Genomic DNA, 25,727 nt, shown 5'->3' on the forward strand with positions numbered 1-25,727 from the left:
CTCTCCCTCTCCCTCTCTCTCTCTCTCTCTCCCTCCCTCCCTCCCAGCTTAGGGAGGCACAGCTAAATGGAGAAGGGCTATCTTTGGAGAACTGCACACTGGAGGTTGCTCACTTAAGCTTGTTGTACTGGAAGGACCCATCTGCTCTTCTATTCTCACATGATGTGAGAGGTAAGTAGCTAAGCAGAAGGTGTCATGGTGTGTTCATTTATCTTTAATTCATTTGGACACCAAAGTTGAATATATTCTGCATCTGTGCTGACCATATTAAAATATATAGAAATGAATACCTGACCATTTATTTTTCATCTCCAAAGAGCAGCTGATTGGTAAGCTGCTGGTCTATATGGACCCTTTAAAACTCTTTCCTTTTCTGAACTCTCTTTATTAGGTTATCAGCCTCTCAAAGAAGCATTTGATTCAAGAAAGAAAATTCTTGGTGACTCATTTTATGTGCGTACTAACCTGAGCCTCTTGGAGCTTTCAAACCCTTATGCTCTATGTGTGAAGTGTCGAGAGATCCTTCATGTTACCGATACCTTGTATAAGGGGCAGTTGGAATGGTATTGTGCTCGTGTGGACCCCTTCACACTTCGAGACTTGGACAAGGGCACAGTACCCAACTACAACAGGTAATCATCCTGGGACGTGCACCCCTTGTTCATGTGTTAGAATTACTCTTCTGTGCCTCAAAAGGGGAAAAAAGTAGACCAGTCCATTTTCTTCAACTGATCGTAGCTCAGTCATTGAAGATGTGTGATGAATGCAAATTCTAGCCCAATATCCCCAGTTATGTAAAGAAAGAAAGAAGCAAATGTGCACATGACTCGAAATCAGAGCATGCAATATTTTAATAGAACCTTTAAGCCAGCTTTATATTCTTTATATAACAAAATTATATAATTTTGTACTTATTGTAATGGAAATATTGTGGTAACCTACAAAGCAAAGCACCGCTATGATATGTGGGTATTGTAGATGCAAAGTTTGTAGGAAAGCAAGTTTTTGTTGGGGAAAGGAGATTCTGCTAGCCCAGTTTAATTTACAAAAGGTCCTGTGCCTTTGATTTACAAAATTCAAAAATTTGGAGAATGAATGAATGAATGAATGATGATCTTAAGATACATTTTGCCTACTAAATGTTGTTAAACTCTAGGCTGCTGGATTTCTCATCAGTTCTAAAAAATGTTATTTTTAAAAGTTTTTAAAATAATTTGTACTATTTCAATAGTATTATTAGAATAACTTTAGATGCACTTAGGTTTTCAGGATTAACAATTTTATTAAGTATTGTGCTTTTACTTTCTTGCTATCAGAATTTTAGAGAAGACTGGGCTGATATGTATGAATAAATACATGTAGACAGAGCTGGAACTGGCAATCTGGAGTAAGTGGGGTGCTCAGTGGAGAGATTTTAATTTGCCAGTCCCATGTTCAAATGCCAGTGAGTCAGAAATATCCATAGGAATTTTCATGATCAATATCTTTGTTTTGAGATTTCCACCGATATATCTTTGGAGAAAGAAATGAGAACTGGGTAAAGATGATTGAAGCAAATATAAATTAATATTTTTTATATAAAAAAGTAAGTTTAACACTTCTAACCTAATACCTTCCAGGTACGTTGGATTACATATTCTGTTGTATACAGCTTGCTGATGGAAATGATAGAGAAAGAAAGAAAGAAAAAAGATAGATAGATAGATAGATAGATAGATAGATAGATAGATAAACATCCAATTTATCAGATTGAGCAACCATTTTATTAAAGAAACCATTGATTTAATAATCTATTACCTACTACAAAATAAGTTTTAAAAAAACCCTATGCATTGGCAGCAGATTTCTGAGTTGAGCTTAGCAGAGTTAATTCTCAATGCAGATGGCAGGCACTGTGTTTTTTGAAATGGCATTTCTTTAAACATGCTGAGTTCTCATATATATACCCTTTTGAAAAAAAAAATTCTTTAGAGTTATTATTTTAATTATACATTCTTTTATGCATATTTAATTTGACAGTGAATTGATTTGGTCTATAATCTGAAGTTTCCTGAAGCTGGCTCAAGAATCATATGATGCCTCACCAGCAAAATAGGGGGCTATAAGTTCTCCTATTGTCTGGATTTGTAAAGTTCATTCTCAGAATTCTCAGTAATATGCATGTTCAATGGCAGCACTAAGAAGTTTATTCATGCCTTGGTCACTTCCCAGATGGACTATTGTAATATACAATATATGAGGCTGCCCCTTGAAATCTATCCAGGAGTTACAATCTATCCAAAAGAACAGCTCACACAGTTCTGTGTGCCTCTTGGTTTTACCCACCTTATAACATTGTTGTACAAACTGCACTGGCTTGTTTCTTTCTGGGTACAATTTCAAGCTGCTGGTTATCACCTTTAAAGTCCTACACAGCATAGAGCCAAGTTACCTGTGAGATCGCCGATTCTGCTAGATTGGGTAGAGTAGGCATGCTCCAGGTCCTTCCTTCAAATGTTTCCATCTAGTGGATCCTGGGAAATGTGTCTTTTCTATGGCAGTCCCCTGTGCTATGGAACATCTTTTCCCTTGAGATCTTGCAAGCCCTCATCCTCTTAGCCTTCTGTGTGGATATCTGGCTTTTCTCCCCAGGTGCTGGGACCTTAAGGTTGTAGCCTGGGAATTGAAGAGATGAAGTGAAAGAGTTTTGGCTTGGGATCCTGGCTTTTCTTGATTTCCCCTCCTCCCCTTTTTTTCTTTTGCATTGGTTTTCTTACTTGTGTTTTTATCATGGCCAGAGTTGTGTGCCACAAAATGGGCAGCCATATAAATCTTTTAAACACAAAAATAAATAAATAGAAAGGAACTTCATCAGTTCATACATCTGAGTGGAATCCAGATTAACATAAATTCTGTGACTACTTTGTTCTGCGATCCCTGTGAGAGGAAAACATGGTATATTAGGGTAAGCATACCTGGATTAGGCAGCTAATGCAATTAAATTTCATTTTTGATGTGTGCCGTTGTGCCCACAATACAAAAATGACAATAAAGGTTATCTTATCTTATGTAACTCATATTTACTCTGGGATTAATGTGGTGATTTTCTTACTATGGTAGTCATTTGGTGGGAAGAAATCGTAGTGGTCCTGTCATACTTCCCATTCTGTCACGGCAGAGATAAAATGGCAGTTTGCCAGCAGATTTCATCCTTCTGTGGTGTAAATACAAGCTGGAATTGCTGTCACATGCCTTTTGTTGGTGACTGTCTTACTCCAATCCCATTTGGGATTTTGTCTCTTTATCTTAATGCAGTCTTACATTGTATTATGGGAAAACATAAAATGCAGCTTTTCACCTGAAGGGCAGATCTATGCAAATGGAAGCAGTCATGATTCTCAATGGTTTCTATTGTGATCTAAAGGACAAAGGATAAAGGCTGGCAAAAGACCAGGACTTCCAGCTCTGTGACATGCATGGCAGCATCTTAAGAATGGAGGGGAGGGCCGAGTAAACTATTTTGCTGTCTCCTATATAAGTTAATGCTTATGTTTTGAAAATGAAAATTTAAGGTGTTCTGTTGTGGAATACTATTACATGGAAGACACAAGATAGCTCAGTCTTTATTAAGAGGCATTTCCTCAGAAGGTATAATAGGAACTAGTTCATCATTATGAGAAACGGGAGTTGAAGTTAGTATCAACCTCCTGTTCTACTGTTATATAAAATGGAGAGCTATAGTTATGGCTTTTACTCACCAAATGATTATAAAAATGATAATTTTTTGACATTAGTATGTCTTGGGATACCTCTAGAGAGTATTTGGCATTTGTTTTGTTTCATTTTAGGCTGCCAAGGGTCTGATTTTCAACTGATGTCATTCTTTCAGGGCTTACCAGCTCTTGAAGATACAGATAGCAATGTGGCAGAAAAGCTGCAGGAATAAGGTGAGCTGGAAGTGAGAGACTGGGGAGAATGGATGGGTTACCTAGAAAGAACTAATAGTTCATCATTGATTGGAATTGCCATCCAACATATCTGGAAGCCACCAAGGTGAAGAAGGTTAATTTTACTCATCTATATTCTGCATCAAAGGTGAACTGCAAATATTGCTCTTCTTTCCACTAACCCAGATAAATGTAGCTTGAATACTGAACAGTGAGAGAAGAGTGTTTTATACAAGTTTCATTTCATTTTATTTCATTTTATTCAATTTGTATCCCGCCCTTCTCCCGAAGGACTCAGGGCGGCTCACAACATTTTTTAAAACAAAAACAAACCCACAAACCCCACCGAATAAAACCAAATTAAAACCAATGTTTTAGAGTTGTGGTAATTAAAATTTCTAAGAAACCCAATTTAAAATCCTCCCTAGGCCAGGCCCGCTTGTTGGAAANTAGAGACAGCTTTATCAACACAAGTGTCATAGAAAATAAGATTGTCCTCTACCATCAAAGTTCAAATCTCAGCCCCCTGATGCTGCAGCCTAGAGGCACTATCACCTTCTACTTCCTTGACGGTTCAGATCAGCAGCCACCAACTAGGGAAGCTGCTATATCATGAGAATGGCTCTTCCTACTATTAGAATACAGTCTTTTTTCTTTTAAGGAAATGGAATCCAGATTTGCAATCACCTCTCATATTTTCAGATATTTTCTTACTCCTCTGCAATATACTTCTCCAGGGCAGATCACATTAAAAAAGAAAGAAAATACAGCTCCCCCCCCCCCAATGCAAATTATATTAGATCCAAATAATTGCAACAAAACAAAGCAAACCTTGTTGTCAGGTAACATATAGCCTTTATTAACCTAGCTTCTTCCAAATGCAGTCTAACATGAGCACTGCAACTCTCATATTCTCCAATAGGCCTGGTACCTGGGTGTGTGTGTGATGAGAATAGTGATCTGTTACATCTATTATCAGGTTGTGAAAAGCTGGAAAAGTTCCAGCTTAAAATCTGGCAATATTTTTTCTTGCACAAGAAACGGAGGCTGTTGCCCAAGGTGCTGGGAACTTGCTGGCACCTGAGATTTGGTAGATCTATGAAAAAAGATACTATTGTATCAAGACAAAAAAATTAAGTTTGTGATTCATGTGTCCTTAGGCTGCACCATAAAAATATCTTGCCTCCCTAGGACCAGAATCTCTAGCAGTGTCATGAATTTAGTTATTGTACGGCTCTTCAGATGAAAACTCTGCAGTAGTTGTAGAAAATCTAGCTAGAACATTTTACTGGACGTGCCTTATATTGTTCTTGTAAAACAGAACCCATATCCATCTCTCCATTTATGCAGAGACCAGAATATAAATCCCTCTCATTGTTTCCTTTCCCTTTTAGATCGGTTATGGTGCATTTGTCCAGTACAAGTCCCCTGAGTGTTCCAGCACTCCAGAGCAGGGGACTGACTGGAGATATTTCCATCCTTGGAGGAAACAGAACCGGGATTTATGTCCAGTGGGTGAAACCAGGCTCAGAAGCTGAAAAGGCAGGACTCCAAGAGGGATGTCGGCTCCTAGAAGTATGAATAGAACTCCGGAATTACGGCTAATTTCTATGAAGGAAAAGTTGGATAAGAAAGAGAGAAGCACTAACTTCAGTTCTACTTCTCAACATATATCTGACATACCCATACACAACTTTAAAGCACTCTTTCTGACATTCCCTTTCAGTTAACCTTTTCAGTTAATCTCAAATCATTTTATTTTTAATTTCATTCACCAGTGAGGCTCCTTGTCTTGAATTTTTGCCCAATTCCAGAACTTTTTTAAAAAAAATCTCCATCAAAATTGCTCTGTGTTTTTTTCATAACTATTCCTTCTCTTTTATTACATTATTTGCCATAAATACTGTTATTCTTATTTTTGCTGCAGCAATCATTTTCTTATATGGATTTTTCCCCCCGCATCCACAAACTCTTTCACTTTATAATAATAACCAGGCATCCATTTTAAACTCCCCATTAATATATCTGTATCTACTTTTGTGGTCCTCAATAACACAATTCTCTGTTCCAGGCATCTTCCATATCCTCTTAACTTACATCTACTTTCCATTCATTCTTTTGGAAGATTAATCTATCGTCTAATACTTATTCATATAGGGCTCATACTTTCTTTTCCTGCAGACATATCTTTTATGTCTTTCTTTTTTATTCCATGACAATTTTACTCTCAAGATTTATTCTTGACAGCAAAAAAATAAAATAAAAAAATCTGTCCCATATTCAGAGTCTTTCATCACTCTTATATCCTTCATTAATTCTCATGAAAAAAAGGTCAAATTAATCATGAATTTAGATTTGTATTAATACCTTTGGTACATGTGCATGAAGAGACTTATGTTTCAATCACATTTTTGAAGCACACCTTTTTCTGAGCAGGTGCTCAGCATACAGTCACCATTCTTATTTAATTTTCAATTTCCTGAAGATCCAGTCTCTTTTTCTGTATTCTTTCCTCTTGCTCTCATCTATCCATTCAGATAACCTAACAGTAATTTTTATCCTGCATCACATTCATTAAGAATATTGCATGATTTCTACCAAAGTCTGTTTCTTCCACTTTTCTCCCATTAACATAATTCATTACAATTGTCAGCAATCTATGGACTCCAAGCTCCTGATATAGCAACCTACTGTAGATGAAACCAATTCGTACTTTCTGATATAAATTTTAGTGCTTATTTTTCTTATATTCTAATTCATAGTCTTTCATTACTGTGGTTATTGCAAAATTGTCCAAAGATAGTGGCCTCCATTGTCCATTATAGATTTGGTTAATTGAGGCTTTTACTGAATATTATTTAGTAATATAGAGAAAATTTATAGTAGTGGCCTCCCAACCTTTGGGGCATCAAGGACTGGTTCCGTGGAGAAAGGTTTTTTCCACGGACCTGAGGGAGCATGATTTTGCATGCCGCCTGCATCCCTCAGATAGGGCTTCGCTTGTTTGCACAGACTGGTTGCTGGCATGCCGCAGACTGGTGCCGGTCCATGGACCAGGTGCTAGGGACCCCTGATTTAGAGTAACTTACCAGCCTTATCTATGTCACATGTAGCTTTCCTTACTAATGATAAGAACACATTTTGGGCACTATGTTATAAGTACAACAGATCCATTTTACACCAGGCATATTCACACTATTCTATGATAGCTAGCAACTTCAGTCTAGTGATTACTTTGGAAACCAGCACACTATTCCAGCATTCTATAACTTAGAGGCATAAATCCTTAGTACTTTAAAGCAGCATTGAATTGAACAAATCACTATCATAAGCTTATTGATTCCACAACATCATCTATTTGACTGTTTCAAAATTTAAATGTTACACTTTTGGTCTATCCAACACAACTATTGTTATGTTTCTAAAACAGCAAAACACACAAAATCCTGTCTGATAGATTATACATTTTTATCCCCACAATGAAAAGAGAATGCTGGAAAAGAAACTTCTCTAAGTTCCTTTCCAATTTCTATCTTTTGATTCTGGTCATTGGACTATACCAAACATGATGGAATTGCTTATGTTTCTTACTGATTGGCCTTCTCATCGAGTATCTGATTAAATATTTCTCAGCAACTGATTGATTTTCAGCGTATGTTATACTAGCTTGAGGAACACAAGTGCAGTTAGTAATTTTTGATTTTGAACTAAATTATCTCCCCCTCTCTCTCCCTTAGGATGGTAATACATATTATTTCATTTGTTTAGAAATACAGCAATTCAATTCTACTATATTTGAGTGCCTTCTGTTGAGCAAAGTCTTAGATCGTTGCTCCAACAGAATGCCCTGATGGTGCCTCTTGAGGTGTCAAGCCCTTTGAGAGAGACAGATTCAGAAAAAAAATAATTGCTTGGATTTCTGGAACAAACTTTAGTTCTAATAGGATAATGTAGCAGAATCTTGAAAACCTGCCAAAACAATTCTTCAGCTCAATTAATACCTACCATAATTAAGATGGAGTTACTCCGGGTCTTTTTCTTACATTTCCCCTTCCCCTAAATCATTAACAGCCCTGCTGTTCTTTTTTTAATCTTTAATCTTTCTCCTGTAATGGTCTTTCTTTCTCTTCCATATTTCCAAGGTCTGTTAGATATTCCATCACAATAGGAGAATAATAAAAGTGGAATTGTTTATGATGTTAGATTATTCCTTGTGTCTGACTTAGTCACTGCTGTTCATCAATTTTATTTACAGCCAAAATGTTTTAAAAACGTTTTTTAAAACATTTTGGGCCTTTGGGCCATAAATAAAACTGCTGCTAATGTAGCCTGCATACACAAGTTTCTCCTGTATGTAGCTTTCTCAAATGATGCCGTTGGTCAGAAATAACCAAGCATGGGGCAGGCATCCACCAGTAAACAAAAGCCTGTAGCCTGTTTGGGAATCTTTATGGGAGGTGTTATTTATTTTAAGAGCTTACAAGACTTCCATTCTTTGTTTAAAGGAAGATCTAAGGACCCAGAAACAGCTTGTTTCAAAGATCTGTTAAGGAAACCTCCTATCCAGCTTGCATTCATCAATCATCTTTTGATTTCTTGTGCAGGTTACAGTTATAAATGTTATTCTGAAGCTAATCTCTCTCTCTCTCTCTCTCTCTCTCTCTCTCTCTCTCTCTCTCTCTCTCTCTCTCTCTCTCTCTCCCTCTCCCTCTCCCTCTCCCTCTCCCTCTCCCTCTCCCTCCCTCCCTCCCTCCCTCCCTCTCAGCTTAGGGAGGCACAGCTAAATGGAGAAGGGCTATCTTTGGAGAACTGCACACTGGAGGTTGCTCACTTAAGCTTGTTGTACTGGAAGGACCCATCTGCTCTTCTATTCTCACATGATGTGAGAGGTAAGTAGCTAAGCAGAAGGTGTCACGGTGTGTTCATTTATCTTTAATTCATTTGGACACCAAAGTTGAATATATTCTGCATCTGTGCTGACCATATTAAAATATATAGAAATGAATACCTGACCATTTATTTTTCATCTCTAAAGAGCAGCTGATTGTCTGGTAAGCTGCTGGTCTATATGGACCCTTTAAAACTCTTTCCTTTTCTGAACTCTCTTTATTAGGTTATCAGCCTCTCAAAGAAGCATTTGATTCAAGAAAGAAAATTCTTGGTGACTCATTTTATGTGCGTACTAACCTGAGCCTCTTGGAACTTTCAAACCCTTATGCTCTATGTGTGAAGTGTCGAGAGATCCTTCATGTTACCGATACCTTGTATAAGGGGCAGTTGGAATGGTATTGTGCTCGTGTGGACCCCTTCACACTTCGAGACTTGGACAAGGGCACAGTACCCAACTACAACAGGTAATCATCCTGGGACGTGCACCCCTTGCTCATGTGTTAGAATTACTCTTCTGTGCCTCAAAAGGGGAAAAAAGTAGACCAGTCCATTTTCTTCAACTGATCGTAGCTCAGTCATTGAAGATGTGCGATGAATGCAAATTCTAGCCCAATATCCCCAGTTATGTAAAGAAAGAAAGAAGCAAATGTGCACATGACTCGAAATCAGAGCATGCAATATTTTAATAGAACCTTTAAGCCAGCTTTATATTCTTTATATAACAAAATTATATAATTTTGTACTTATTGTAATGGATTTTGATTTACAAAATTCAAAAATTTGGAGAATGAATGAATGAATGACGATCTTAAGATACATTTTGCCTACTAAATGTTGTTAAATTCTAGGCTGCTGGATTTCTCATCAGTTCTAAAAAATGTTATTTTTAAAAGTTTTTAAAATATTTTGTACTATTTCAATAGTATTATTAGAATAACTTTAGATGCACTTGGGTTTTCAGGATTAACAATTTTATTAAGTATTGTGCTTTTACTTTCTTGCTATCAGAATTTTAGAGAAGACTGGGCTGATATGTGTGAATAAATACATGTAGACAGAGCCGGAACCGGCAATCTGGAGTGAGTGGAGTGCTCAGTGGAGAGATTTTAATTTGCCAGTCCCATGTTCAAATGCCAGTGAGTCAGAAATATCCATAGGAATTTTCATGATCAAAATCTTTGTTTTGAGATTTCCACCAATATATCTTTGGAGAAAGAAATGAGAACTGGGTAAAGATGATTGAAGCAAATATAAATTAATATTTTTTTTTATTAAAAAAGTAAGTTTAACACTTCTAACCTAATACCTTCCAGGTACGTTGGATTACATATTCTGCTGTATACAGCTTGCTGATGGAAATGATAGATAAAGAAAGAAAAGAAAGAAAGAAAGAAAGAAAGAAAGATAGAAAGAAAGAAAGAAAGAAAGAAAGAAAGATAGATAGATAGATAGATAGATAGACATTCAGTTTATCAGATTGAGGAAGCATTTTATTAAAGAAACCATTGATTTAATAATCTATTACCTACTATAAAATAAGTTTTAAAAAAAAACCTGTGCATTGGCAGCAGATTTCTGAGTTGAGCTTAGCAGAGTTAATTCTCAATGCAGATGGCAGGCACTGTGTTTTTTGAAATGGCATTTCTTTAAACATGCTGAGTTTTCATATACCGTATATACCCTTTTGGAAAAAAATATTTTCTTTAGAGTTATTATTTTAATTATACATTCTTTTATATATATTTAATTTAACAGTGAATTGATTTGGTCTATAATCTGAAGTTTCCTGAAGCTGGCTCAAGAATCATATGATGCCTCACCAGCAAAATAGGGGGCTATAAGTTCTCCTATTCTCAGAATTCTCAGTAATATGCATGTTCAATGGCAGCACTAAGAAGTTTATTCATGCCTTGGTCACTTCCCAGATGGACTATTGTAATATACAATATATGAGGCTGCCCCTTGAAATCTATCCAGGAGTTACAATCTATCCAAAAGAACAGCTCACACAGTTCTGTGTGCCTCTTGGTTTTACCCACCTTATAACATTGTTGTACAAGCTGCACTGGCTTGTTTCTTTCTGGGTACAATTTCAAGCTGCTGGTTATCACCTTTAAAGTCCTACACAGCATAGAGCCAAGTTACCTGTGAGATCGCTGATTCTGCTAGATTGGGTAGAGTAGGCATGCTCCAGGTCCTTCCTTCAAATGTTTCCATCTAGTGGATCCTGGGAAGTGTGTCTTTTCTATGGCAGTCCCCTGTGCTATGGAACATCTTTTCCCTTGAGATCTAGCAAGCCCTCATCCTCTTAGCCTTCTGTGTGGATATCTGGCTTTCCCCCCCAGGTGCTGGGACCTTAAGGCTGTAGCCTGGGAATTGAAGAGATTGAAGAGATGAAGAGATTGAAGAGATGAAGTTTTGGCTTGGGATCCTGGCTTTTTTTGATTTCCCCTCCTCCCCTTTTTTTCTTTTGCATTGGTTTTCTTACTTGTGTTTTTATCATGGCCAGAGTTGTGTGCCATAAAATGGGCAGCCATATAAATCTTTTAAACACAAAAATAAATAAATAGAAAGGAACTTCATCAGTTCATACATCTGAGTGGAATCCAGATTAACATAAATTCTGTGACTACTTTGTTCTGCGATCCCTGTGAGAGGAAATTATGGTATATTAGGGTGAGCATACCTGGATTAGGCAGCTAATGCAATTAAATTTCATTTTTGATGTGTGCCGTTGTGCCCACAATACAAAAATGACAATAAAGATTATCTTATCTTATCTTATCTTATCTTATCTTATCTTATCTTATCTTATCTTATCTTATCTTATCTTATCTTATCTTATCTATCTTATCTTATCTTATCTAACTCATATTTACTCTGGGATTAATGTGGTGATTTTCTTACTATGGTAGTCATTTGGTGGGAAGAAATCGTAGTGGTCCTGTCATACTTCCCATTCTGTCACGGCAGAGATAAAATGGCAGTTTGCCAGCAGATTTCATCCTTCTGTGGTGTAAATACAAGCTGGAATTGCTGTCAGATGCCTTTTGTTGGTAACTGTCTTACTCCAATCCCATTTGGGATTTTGTCTCTTTATCTTAATGCAGTCTTACATTGTATTATGGGAAAACATAAAATGCAGCTTTTCACCTGAAGGGCAGATCTATGCAAATGGAAGCAGTCATGATTCTCAATGGTTTCTATTGTGATCTAAAGGACAAAGGATAAAGGCTGGCAAAAGACCAGGACTTCCAGCTCTGTGACATGCATGGCAGCATCTTAAGAATGGAGGGGAGGGCCGAGTAAACTATTTTGTTGTCTCCTATATAAGTTAATGCTTATGTTTTGAAAATGAAAATTTAAGGTGTTCTGTTGTGGAATACTATTACATGGAAGACACAAGATAGCTCAGTCTTTATTAAGAGGCATTTCCTCAGAAGGTATAATAGGAACTAGTTCATCATTATGAGAAATGGGAGTTGAAGTTAGTATCAACCTCTTGTTCTACTGTTATATAAAATGGAGAGCTATAGTTATGGCTTTTACTCACCAAATGATTATAAAAATGATAATTTTTGGACATTAGTATGTCTTGGGATACCTCTAGAGAGTATTTGGCATTTGTTTTGTTTCATTTTAGGCTGCCAAGGGTCTGATTTTCAACTGATGTCATTCTTTCAGGGCTTACCAGCTCTTGAAGATACAGATAGCAATGTGGCAGAAAAGCTGCAGGAATAAGGTGAGCTGGAAGTGAGAGACTGGGGACAATGGATGGGTTACCTAGAAAGAACTAATAGTTCATCATTGATTGGAATTGCCATCCAACATATCTGGAGGCCACCAAGGTGAAGAAGGTTAATTTTACTCATCTATATTCTGCATCAAAGGTGAACTGCAAATATTGCTCTTCTTTCCACTAACCCAGATAAATGTAGCTTGAATACTGAACAGTGAGAGAAGAGTGTTTTATACAAGTTCAGAAGGACTTTTTTCTTATTATTACATCATATTATTAGAGCACAAAGTCTTACTGTTCTTAGCCATAATTGAATCTGTTCTTTCATCTAAGGGTCTCAAACTGGCATAAATGTGATTATCTAAATTTATTCTACTCTGTGAGATTGGCTAAACTGAGATAAAGATTGAATGGCACAAGCTCATCCAAGAAACTATTTAACTGTGGGTGATTTGAACCCATTTTCTTTACTCTAAGTCCTGCATGTTATCTATTACATCATAACAAATGAAATCTCAGTCAAAACTGTAACTTTGTCTTTATCCTACAGAAATAAACTTATTTTCATAATCGGCCTGGTGCAAGGGCCAATTAGCAATGGCAATAGCACTTAGATTTATATACCGCTTCACAGTGCTATACAGCCTCCTCTAAGCAGTTTACAGAGTCAGCGTATTGCCCCCAACAATCTGGGTCCTCATTTTACTGGCCTAGGCTAGAAGGCTGAGTCAACCTTGAGCTGGTGAGAATTGAACTGCTGGCTGTCAGCAGAATTAGTGTGTGATACTGCATTCTAACCACTGTGCCACCTTGGCTCTTTTTAGAATTAGGTAGAATTAGTTATCTGTGTTAAATACTAAAATTGAGGAGTAAGGAACTGGATAGCTGATTTCCTACCACATTGGTAAAGCAAAAATATTTTATCAAGAGGGTAAGAACCCTGTACAGTAGCTATCTCTATGGTGTATTTTCTTTCTGGAGCTGAAAACAAATTCATTTTTTCTATTTTATTTATTTCTATTTTGTATTTCTTTTTTAAAAAAATATTTTATTAATTTTCTAATTTTACATTTAGGTATTTAAAAAGCAACATGGTGGCTGGGTTAATCAATAGTTCAAAAACATACAAAAATCTTTAGTACAAATCTCAAGTTACAACATCAAAGATTTCCTCTCTTTTTCCCTTAATATCTACTATCTCATATTTAAGCTAGTACAGTTCTTATTATATCAACTAAGTAAAAACATCATTATTATATTTATCAATAAATTTTTAGCTTATACATATCTTAATTACTTTTACATTCAATCTTTATAGACAAATCAATGTCCTGTTATTGATTTTTCCCAATTTTTAGTTTCCCATCAATATTCAAATTTAACATCTGATATTTATAATGTCCAGGTTTTAGGTAACCAAAGTTTCCCTTATCTCAATTCATAACAGATTCTAATATTCAAAATACACATCTTATCTATTTGAGTATAGTCTTGTTCTATTTCCTAAAAGTTATCTATTTCCCACCATATTAAATCATCTAATTAATAATACAGTATCCCCTTTAATAAATCAAAACCATTATATATATTGTCTGGGTTAATCAATAAACATATTCATATATTTTTTTCTTTTGGATCTAATTTTTAAATATTAAACAAATAGAATCCTTATTTTCAACTAATTTCCAAATATTTTAAATTTAATGACCAAAATTCCCCTTATTTCAACTTCTCCCTTTAACCCTCTAATTAGTAATATGAAATCTCCTCTAATAAATCAAAACCCAATTTTCTTCAGCTTTATTCTAGCTTTCTTCCTTTGCCAACTAGTCTACCATGTCAGTGCTTTTAAATCATCAAATAGATCTCCCTCTATTATTATATATATTATTTGAAATAAGACCATTTAGTTGCCATTTTTTTGTATTCATTAGATCGTCTCCCTATTATTCCAATTCCCCATGATTGTCCTGATATGATTATCTTCCATTCAATATTTTTTATTTCTTAACTCCCCATCTCCCTGAGAGATTTACATTTTTTTCTTTAGATTCTTCTACCTTAAACTAGTGATATGTTCTACCTTTCTTAGTGAGCTACATCTCGACAATATTGAAAATTTAGCTTCCAATAATAAATATATGGGTGTATTTTTTGCCAGCATCTGAATAATGCCTTCCTTGTGTTTCCTCTTTTCCCTTTCTTCTCCCTTTCCTTTGGTCTTTTTAGCTGAAGAAACGGACCTTGAAGCAGCTTCGCCTGGTGAAACTCAAGAAACAGGATGAGAACCCTTGGCTGGACTCTTGCCCAGGTGAATTGTTATTTCTCTTATGTCTCAGTCCACATATAGATGGAAGAAGCTTAACGCTATACTTCCATTTTAGATTAGTAGCTTCTGAGGGACAGTTCTTCCTACCAGGAGGTGTACTCTGTATGTTGGGATATTATACCTTTGCACATTCATAAGAAATTAGAAATTGATGCTTTATTAAGATTCTTAGCCTGCCTTTGAATCATGCTGTCAGGACAGCTTACAATAAAATATTCAAAGCTTGGTAAATAATTAACATATACAAATAAATGTAAAACCAGGGAGTCTTCTAAAATCAGCATATAAATAATGCACTGTATGAAACACACTAAAATAAGTTAAAGGTGTAATAGAAAGCAAAATCAGCAGGCACCAGAAAGACATAGGATTGGGGGGCAGGTGAATCTTCCTGGGAAGTGTTTTCAGAGCCATTATAGCTCAGTTGATGAAGAATTCTTTCTCCTAATGACTATCAGAAATGACTGGTTGTTAAATCCAGTGTGTTAAATCCGTGAATGTTCATGCATGTGGAGATAATAATGGAAACATATATTACTATATGTAATTGAGAGTTTAGGTTCTTTCCTGCAACACACTACTCCTCAGAGCAACAATTTGCATTGTCTTTATATGCATGCACATATTCAGAGCCTTCTCAGATCTGGTGCCTTCCAAATATACTGTTCTGACAATCTTGTTACTCTCGACCTGCTCCCTGGGCATGATAGATGTGTACTTCAATATATCTAGAGGTTACCAGAGTGCAGATGTTTGCTTCATGGTATGACACACTCCTTCATGCATGTAGAACAGCTTGGTGCTTATTTGTTTTTAATCTCAGAACATGGCCGATTTAATTTGTAGCGATTAAGATAGTAGCGATTTACGCAATACACGAGCCAAACAGCTGTACCCCTTCTTTGCAAATATGATATACAACTAGAGGTAGTCCTCGACTTACAACCATAATTGAGCCCAAAATTTCCATTGGCAAGCAAAGCAGTTGTTAAGTGAGTTTTGCTCCGTTTTACAAGCTTTTTTTTTTTGCCACAGTTGTTAAGCAAATCATTGCAGTTGTTAGGTGAATCATGTAGTCATTAAGCGAATCTGGATTCCCCCCCCATTAACTTTGCTTGTCGGAAGCCAGCTGAGATGGTTACAAATGGTGATTACAGGATCCCTGGGCAGTGCAACTCTCATAAATACATGCCAGTGACCAAGCATCTGAATTTTTATCACCTGACCATGGGAATGCTGCAACAGCCGTAAGTGTGAAAACCACTTTTTTCAGTGCCTTTGTAACTTTGAATAGTCACTAAACAAATAGTTGTAAGTCAAGGACTACCTGTACTAGAAACCTAGGAATCCTCCTTATATCAGGGGTAGTCAACCTTGGCTCTTTTATGACTCGTGGACTTCAACTCCCAGAATTCCTGAGCCAGCTAAGCTGGCTCAGGAATTCTGGGAATTGAAGTCCACGAGTCATAAAAGAGCCAAGGTTGACTACCCCTGCCTTATATGGTATCTCTCACAGTTCTTCTCTTGCTAAACTTGCATATACAAAACCAGCAAAGTCTCTCCCATTATTCACTGCTTTTTACATACGTACAGCTGGAGTTGAAAAACCATACAGTCTGGTTCATCCTATAATGGTTCAGACCCGTCGCCCCGTTATGCTTTCCCCTGGATGCTTAGCCCCTCTGCTCCTGAGGAATCTTCTGGATCTCCCTTCTTCACGTCAGGATTTCTGCTTTAGCCCAGCGGGTAAGCTAACATATTGAATGTCCTAGATCAGGGTGTCTAACTCAGAGGCATTCCAGAGGCATTCTACCTGCATTTAACTTCTGAGTTAAATGCAGGTAGTCCTCAACTTAAGACCACAATTGACCCCCAAATTTCTGTTGCTAAGTGAGACATTTGTGAAGTGAGTTTTGCCCCATTTTACATCCTTTCTGGCAACAGCTGTATTGTCGTAGTTAATAATACAGTTAAGTGAATCTGGCTTGCCCATTGACTTTGCTTGTCAGAAGGCTGCAAAAAGTGACCCCGGGACCATCACAAATAGGAGTCAGTTGCCAAGCATCTGAATTTTGATCATGGGACCATGGGGGGTGCTGCAATGGCCATAAGTGTGAAAAACGGTCATAAGTCACTGTTTTCAGTGCTGTTGTAACTTCAAACAGTCACTAAGCAAACTGTTGTAAGTCAAGGGCTCTGTGTAACCTTCCTTTCTTATCAGGAAGCACCTAAGCAGTTCCTTTCTTTCTGAGAGTGTCTCCCCATTCTGCATCTTGAAGAGAAGCAGAACAAACCTTCAAAGGAGGCCTTTTGTATTTCAGCCGGTGCTTGCTGTTTCCACAGTGAAAAAAGTTAACAATCTGGGTCAGAAAAATTGAATTCTGAGCTACTGCATTCATCTACAGAAAATAAAACCCAAACCAGCCCATCTGAATGCCCTGCAAGATTGCAGCAAAAAATGTTCTGTCCTGAGAGCTCTATTCTGCTAATGCTACAATTATTTGCATGGCAGGTTGAAATCCATCAGGGAACAATTGAGATAATATTCAGACTGTGTGTACAATAGGAAACTCCTTCTGAGAGCAGGATCCCTGGATAGGTCTTGAAGAAAAAATGGCTTTCTCTTCATAGATCTTACAAAAAATATTGGAAATTACAATGTAGTAGAAATTCTTTTTCTAGACTACTTTGTGTTCTATTAATTCTGGTCTTTCTAACAGCTTTCTTCTACTGCTGCAATCTTTTTTGCTGTCACTCTCAACACAAACTTTTTTCTTTGCCTGATCACAATGTGGGAGAATAAAGGGAGTCATCCTTTGAGAGAAAAAGTAAAGTACTGAATAATAAACTAATCTGCAGTTTATTTCTTTGCAGTCAGAGGAAAGGTAATGGTAACAATGCCACTCCCTTCACTATTTCTTCTGAATCCCCCTGTTTTCTTAGAGGAATGTTTTGTGCGTTGCATGATGGGATATTATCCCATCATCTGCATTGCATATTTTAATATGTGTCCAATTGACCTTGTGTGGGAAGATGCCATTTTGCCTTTTGTTTCAAGACAATAAAATGTCTTTGGGCTAAACCCATCTTTTTTATCCTTACTTAGTCCTAGTGTTCTACAGACTCCACTCCAGACTGCAGGATTAGGTTTTAATCCTCTGAATACTTAATGGAAAATAAATACTATTAAATTCAGTGGGGTTTATTCTGATTAAAGATGCATAGGAGGATTGAGGCTGACTGTCTTAGCTTATAATTTGGAAGCTTTTTTGTGGCATTCAACACATGCTTCTTAGCTCTTTTCCCCCATCCATATGTTTTACTATCCATCTTTTGTTGTTGCCTCCTTTCATAGATAACCTTGCAAAACAAAGAGCATTCTGTGCTTCTTCCAAGAATGTTGTTAATGCTGAGAGGCTCTCTCAGAGTCAGAGGGACTGTGGGATGATCCACATGATCCAGGAAGCTATTAAAAAGGTAAGAAAATGGAGCCCAGCTCCATTTATTTGTTAGATTTACATCCACCCTTTGTTACGGAACTCAAGGTAATGTACACACCTCCCATCCAGAACAACAAACCTGTGGGGTAGGATGATTTGAGAGAGAATGACTTCTCCCGCACCCATGCCTTTATGCATTAGAACCAGTGCAGCACTTGGACCACAAGCTTGATGTCTTCTATGGGCTTGCTTTAGTGTGGGAACTACATAAATTGAACAAATGGGCCACTTTTTGCTATAATACTGCTTGTGCTAAGTGCTATTAAAAAATCTGTAGAGCTGGAGGCATAATGTCTATGTTGCAAATTTAATGTAATGAAGAGACTGATGGCCCATAGGCCCTTCTCTGGTAGATTAAAAATGCAAGATCAGCGAAATAAACAACGCAAAGTATAAAGCAGCCTTCCCAAAGTATGCTTTTCAGATCTGATGACAGTTCACATAATCCACCAGCCATCAGAAGGATGCCAGTTAAGGAAGATTAGTATAAGCTTACCAGAATAGAGAAAACCAAGAGGATTTTTTCCCTGTGTGAATAGGAGAGAAATGTGGTCCGGTCTTGGACAGCCTTACAGCATTCAGTCAATAAAATTGAATGAAGGTAACACATAAAAGGATTGGTAACTATTTGTGACAGGGATCTTATGGTTCTGAGAGCAAGCCAAATTTATTAGGATGAAGCTATCTCAGACTTCTGGATGACAATTGAGAACATTTATCCTGCTTAAAATCCTCCTATTGAGTGGCTGATACATGGAATTAAATAAAAAGCATAAGAATGTGGGCAACCACTTTGCAGAAGTTCAATGAATTCCTTTTAAGTTGTGCCTGATTACTGATTTGTGTGTGAGAACCAGCACTGTTCAGATCATAATTTCATCTGGTTAATTTTTTCTTACATTCTCTGACCTTTTCTGAGCTCATGGGACATATATATCTGTGGGAATATTTAGTCTTCAGATAACTCAGAAGACACTTTGTCCCTGAAAGAGTCTGAATCCAATGTAGACATATAATAGACAATACTGTGTCTATTATATCAACTTGCTCTGCCCTTCAGTTCTTTTTTCTTCCTTGTAAGTTGGTTGTAAATTCCATCTTTTAATAGAATTACTATTGGAAAAGCAATAAGGTTTCATACTATGGGATTTGATTTAGTATAATTAATCAGAAATAGGTTATTTCTTTTCCATCTGAATCACTAAACCTGTTGGATTTCTTCACAGAACCAACACTGTCTGCTGGAGCTGGAGGTCCAGCTGGTAAAGGACCTAATTAAAAGTGAAATATACCCCATCATTATCTATGTTAAAGTCACTGAGAAAAAGATCAAAGGAATCAGGTATGAATAAAAGCCCTTCTCAGAACTGGAATGTGGGTGGAAAGAACTACTGTCTTCTCAAATATAAGGAAGAGATATGGACTGGAAGAGAAACTGCTATGAAACAAGAATCATAGGATGAATGGGCAGAATTTAATCTTACAGGAGCTACTTTGTTTTTACTAATACCATAAGATCCATTAAGAAGATTTTGGAACAAAGGATGAATGTTAGATGGATGCTAGGAAAAAAAATCTGCATGCCAAATTCATTCTACCACATAAATAAATAATACCCCTTTCTGATTACCTCCAAATATCAATCAATATGTTGTACATCATCAAAACTCTATTAGTTTTAGATCAATATTCTCTCCCCTCCCCAATCCCATCTTGACTAATTTATAGGACTTATTTGGATGATTGTTGTATTGGTTGAAGATAAAGAAGTTCTCAATGAATATGATGAATTAAAAATATAGCACACTGATACCATGCTAGTTTTCAACCCTACGTATTCAAAGAGATCTTCCATGTTCTGCAGCCAGTACATTTGGAAGTGATCAGAAAAGAAACAGTTCTCAGGATATTCAGTGATGTACTGGTTAGGGCATCAGGCTAGAAATCAGCAGAAGATGAGTTCTAGATCTGTCACCTACTCTTAGCCCTAGGAAGGAAGCAATGGCAAACCGCTTCTGAAAAACCAAGAAAACGTCAGGGCAGTCTCCAAGAACTGGACACAATTAAAGGGAACAAAAAAAAATACTGCTGAACTGACTACCTATCATAGACTTACTAGTAGAGAAGAAGTGATAGAGGGAGTTGAAGTTGCCAGAACTTTGGGCGAGAGTGACCACGTCATATTGGAATTCAATATAATGTGAATACAGGCAATATAACATAATCCAGCCAGTGTCTTAAACTCTAAAAGTTCTGATTTTAACAAACTCAGGAGCCTAAGAAAAATTCCATGGATGAAAATCCTAAAAGGAAAACAACTCAAGAAGTGTGGGAACCTCTGAAAAATATGATCACAAAAGCCCAGTCTAGCACAATACCACTGAAAAAGAAAAAGAAAAAATCCAAGAAGAAACCAGCATGGTTGCACAAAGATCTCTCTGATAAATGGAAAGACAAAAGGACAGGTACAAAAAATGGAAAGAGGGACACATAACTAAGGCACAGTATTAGCAGATTGCCTGAATCTGTAAAGATGAAGTCAGGAAAGCAAAGGCTCAGAATGAACAAAGACTTGCAACACAAAACAAAGATAAAAAAACAAACAGATCTGTGAACATCTAGAAACAAATAAAAATAAAAGCCAGTATAGTTTTATTAAAAACAGATAATGCCAAACCAATCTTATTTCATTCTTTGACAAAGTGACTAAATTAATAGACCAGCGAAATGCTGTGGACATAGTATACTTAGACTTCAAGACATTCGACAAAGTAGACCACAACCTACTTCTTGGTAAGCTAGAAAAGTGTGGGATAGACAACATCATCACCAGATGGATTTGTAACTGGCTGACAAACCATACTCAACGAGTCGTCTTCAATGGTACTACATCTACATGGGGGGAAGTAAGCAGTGGGGTACCACAAGGTCCGTCTTAGGCCCAGTACTCTTCAATATCTTCATACATGACTTAGATGAGGGAATAGAAGGAGATCTCATCAAATTTGCAGATGACACTAAGTTGGCAAGAATAGCCAACACCCCAGAAGACAGGCTCAGGATCTAAAAAGATCTTGACAGACTTGAACAATGAGCTCTAACCAAACAATATGAAATTTAATGTGGAGAAAAGCAAGGTTTTACACTTAGGCAAGAAAAACCAAAGGTACAAGTACAAATTAGGCAAAACCTGGCTCAAAAACAGTAACTATGGGGGGGACCTTGGAGTCCTAGTGGCCAATCACTTAAATATGAGCCAGCGGTGTACGGCAGCAGCCAAAAAAAGCTAATACAATCCTTGGTTGTATAAATAGAGTCATAGACTCAAAATCACATGAAATATTAGTACCGCTTTATAAAGCCTTAGGCCACATCTGGAATACTGTATCCAGTTTTGGTCACCACATTACAAAAAAAGATGTTGAGACTTTGGAAAAAGTACAAAGAAGAGCACTAAGATTATTAAAGGCCTGAAGACTAAAACATATGAAAAACGGTTGCAAGATTTAGGTTTGGCTAGTCTAGAGAAAAGAAGGACTAGGGATGACATGATAGCAGTATTCCAGTATTTGAGAGGATGCCACAAAGAGGAGGGGATCAGTTTATTTTCCAAAGCACCAGAGAGGGCAGGACAAGAAACAATGGATGGCAACTAATCAAGGAGAGAAGCAACTTGGAATTAAGGAGAAACCTTCTAATAGTGAGGACAATTAACCAGTGGAACAGCTTGCCATCGGAAATTTTGGGTGCTTCATCACTGGAGGTTTTTAAGAGACTGGACAGTCACTTGTCTGAAATGGTATAGGGTCTCCTGCTTGAACAGGGGGCTGGACTAGAAGACCTGAAAGGTCCCTCTCTTCTCTATTCTGATTGAAAGGGATTGACTCTGGCATTTACAGTCTATAATATAGTAAATCTTCAATTTCATGGACTAATGTGGAAAGGTCCTTTAAATAGCAAATGGCATTATGGCATTTTATGCATGAATGAAAAGAGTATAATATGCATGAAATGTACGAAAATGTACAAACAGTGTCTAGACTGATTCACCAAGCAACACACTTTCAGATGTTCAGGCAGCTTACTGCCAACAGGTTGAATTTTCAATGTGTGTTGTGATGGCAGGAACGTGGATTCGTACAGCTGTGAACCAAATATTTCTGACAAGGAAAAATACCTTCTGATTTCTGTGTTCAGCACAAAATGCCTACAAAAGCACTTCGCTTGGAGGTTTTGGTTTAATGAGTGTAAATCCAGAAATGTAGCTTAATCAAGAAATTGTGGTTAAGCAATTGATAAGTTAGCATGAAGAATGAATCTAGCCAATGAGTAAGAGCAGCTAAATTTCCTTGGATAGTATATGACTCCCCTTGCTTGTTTTGTCCAGAAATTACCATCTCAACAATATGCATTTGCTATCATCTATTTACAGTTTCATCAAAGAGCACTAAGAAACAGTTGGCTTAGCTAGAGCTCTGAATGTATTAATATTGACTTTATATGAATATCCCTCCCCTGTTGCCAGTTCTCCCTGTAATTCTTTCTGTATATCAATTATGTGGAAATGTTTTAATCTCTATGTTAAAAAAAATACATAAGAAATAAAAATTATTTTTATTTTAAATTAGACTACTGATCCATCTTGCTTAGTATTGGCAACATCAACTAGCATTTCCCCAAAAGTTAAACACACTTGCATGGGGGCATATATTCTATTTAGCCAAGCACCTCCCCAAATATATTATGAATGACCCGGTTTCATTAATAGTAAAAAATATACACTCTGGATTTTTCAGTACTTGACTTGTCAAAGCTTCTGTCTGGTCTCAGCTATTATTGTTGAATAATGAGATTATTATAATTTGTAATACTGCACTAATATAATGATTGGTGCTAACAGCAGCCAAAGAATTTGTATGGTGGCCCATCTGTTAAGCAGTGCAAGGATTGCAAACTTAGCAAACAAGAATTACTGGGATTTCTGGAAAGATTTTTTATTGCTATTAGAGCAATGCAATATAATCCTGAAAGCCTGTCAAAGCAATTCTCCCCTTCAACTGTTAACTAATGTAATTAAGGTGGAGTTGTTCTGAATGTCCTTTTCCTGCTTCCCCCTTCTCCTGGCCTAAGGCAGGGCTTTTCAACCAGTGGTATGGTATCACCTGTGGTACATTGGCACCTGGCAGGTGGTACGCGACCATCTTAGAAAAGTGGTAGCGGGGGAGGGGAATGGGCTGAACCAGTGGCAGCACCGCACAAGCCTGAGTGAGAGATGGCTGGAGCTGCAGGCTGTCAGGGCTCAGCGAAAGCACCAGGATCAGTGCCACTTTCCAGCTGATCAGTGCTTCTTCAGCGCTGTCAGGGCTCAGTGGAAGCACCAGGATCAGCGCCAGGCTCCAGCTGGAGCTCGGGGCTGATCCTGGTGCTTCTGCTGAGCCCTGAAGAAGCACCAATCAGCTGGAAAGCAGCACTGATCCTGGCACTTCTGTTGAGCCCAGAAGAAGTGCCGATCAGCTGGAATGTTGCAGCATCTCCAGGGTCTTGTGATTTACATTCAGATGCTTGGCAACTGATTCATATTTATGATGGTCACAGTGTCCCAGGGTCATGTGAAGTGACCAAAACCTGCTACAACCACCCAGCAGATGGGGGGAATAAAAACCAAACACCCCCCATCCCACCTCCGCTGCCAATCCTCAACAGAAATGCTCACAACAATGAAAACCTCGGACAGGAGGAAGAGCACCGCCAGGTGGGCAGGCAGGTGTCTTGCTTGGCTGTGGCTTGGGGGGCACTTTTTTTAGTGCCATTGTAACTTCGAATAGTCACTAAGCGAACTGTTGTAAGTTGAGGACTATCTGTACTTTATCACTTTTTTCCCTTTTTTTTTTTTGGGTCATCAAGTTTTTGACACCTTGCTAGGCGACTGGTGGTACTCAGATATTGCCATATCCTAAAAGTGGTACAATGGGTGAAAAGGTTGAAAAGCCCTCGCCTAAGGCATCACTTCTTTAAAAGCTCTGTTTTCTCCTTTACTTTCCTGGGATGTATTGGACATTCCATCACACCATCCATTCTTGGGATTAGAACATTAGACTTAAAATATGCTTTACTAAGCCTCCATCAACAAATATGTCATCAGTCTCTGAAAAGGTACATGATTAATGGTGTATTTCTCTTCTGTGTTCTTTCTAGGAGCCTATTAGGGAAGCCGGGGCAGCGAGAATCTGAGGTGCTGAAGAAATGTCAAAGAGATGAATGGGTTCTCCATACCTTACCCTGTTTGTGGGTATGGGTAGATCCTCAGTCCTGGAGCAGTTCAGAGGACCTGGTAAAGGTGGTACGGGCCCACATCTTCCAGGAACAAACCAGGATGGTGTGGATTGAGGAGAATGATATGTGATAGATGATACTGGTGGATTCATTTGTGCAGAAGAATGGCCTCTGCAGGACAGAGGCATAGGCTCTACAACCCACCAACATTGCCTTATATTTGTCATTTATCCCATATAAAGTAGACGTTTGGTATATCTGGCATGTTCATGATCAAGGTCATTTCTTTTTTTTTCTTAAGCCAAAAAATTGGGAGGTAATGAATGAATGAATATAAATAAAAGAAAACTATGGCTAAAACTTGATTTTGGTTTTGCGTAGTGTCATACTTTTTAACTGTAATTAATTTTATCCACTTCATCAATTGATAATTTTAACATTCTTTACAAACATATATGTAAACATTTTCTATGTATGTTCTTGTTAGACTTATTTTTGCAAGTCTTTCTCCATAATATATTTACATGTGGATTACATTTAGTTTTGTATATAGATTTGTTAGATAATTAAATTGGAGAACCATTTTTAAAAATATGAAGACATGCAAATTAATATATAATTGTATTTTGATTCTTGCATTGATTCAACATGTAGTTGATACTAGCTAAACCTGAATATCTAAGCAGGGATAGATGAAAGAGCACCAGAAAATCCTGGGGCTACAGGCTCCTCTGGGAATTTAATTTTTTTTTTTAAATCCTGAAAGATGGTATGACAAACCACTTCTATACTGTATTGTTCCCAAGAAAACCATTTGGGTATGTCAATGAAGTCACTGGCAGTAGAGCCAGTTCAGGAAGCTTGCCTTAGCATGGGAACTTAGACTTGTCACTACTTCCTAGATTATTGTGTGATTAGCAGGGCTGATTCTACCATTAGGCAGAGTGGGGTTACCTTTCCAAAGAACTGGTTTAAGATAATCATGGAATTCTAAAAACCTATATATAAAATTGAAGTCTTCAATTCATTGTTTTACTTTTGCCCTCAAGGGATGAGCTTGAATTTTTCTT

At 37.4% G+C, this 25,727-nt stretch overlaps 1 protein-coding gene and 1 long non-coding RNA gene across 2 annotated transcripts in view; both read left to right on the forward strand.

The window, feature by feature from the left end:
* CARD10 (caspase recruitment domain family member 10) overlaps nt 1-25,378 on the forward strand; it is a 55,647-nt gene extending 30,269 nt beyond the window's left edge. Inside the window, exons 14-21 of the mRNA XM_029284399.1 lie at nt 48-171; nt 392-632; nt 3,869-3,926; nt 14,785-14,866; nt 16,478-16,630; nt 18,240-18,361; nt 19,611-19,726; nt 24,580-25,378. Of these exons, the coding sequence (XP_029140232.1) occupies nt 48-171; nt 392-632; nt 3,869-3,926; nt 14,785-14,866; nt 16,478-16,630; nt 18,240-18,361; nt 19,611-19,726; nt 24,580-24,787 (1,104 nt within the window). The 3' untranslated portion in view covers nt 24,788-25,378. The remainder of the gene's footprint in view (nt 1-47; nt 172-391; nt 633-3,868; nt 3,927-14,784; nt 14,867-16,477; nt 16,631-18,239; nt 18,362-19,610; nt 19,727-24,579) is intronic.
* On the forward strand, nt 5,482-9,081 carry LOC107288638. The gene is made up of 3 exons (XR_001548910.1): nt 5,482-5,501; nt 8,692-8,815; nt 9,040-9,081. It is a non-coding gene; the product is annotated as an uncharacterized LOC107288638 (long non-coding RNA).
* Nucleotides 25,379-25,727: the final 349 nt, after the last annotated feature.

This window comes from Protobothrops mucrosquamatus, unplaced genomic scaffold (genome assembly GCF_001527695.2).
Source record: "Protobothrops mucrosquamatus isolate PMUCROS unplaced genomic scaffold, P.Mucros_1.0 scaffold569, whole genome shotgun sequence".
In the NCBI taxonomy this organism is placed as follows: Eukaryota; Metazoa; Chordata; class Lepidosauria; order Squamata; family Viperidae; genus Protobothrops; species Protobothrops mucrosquamatus.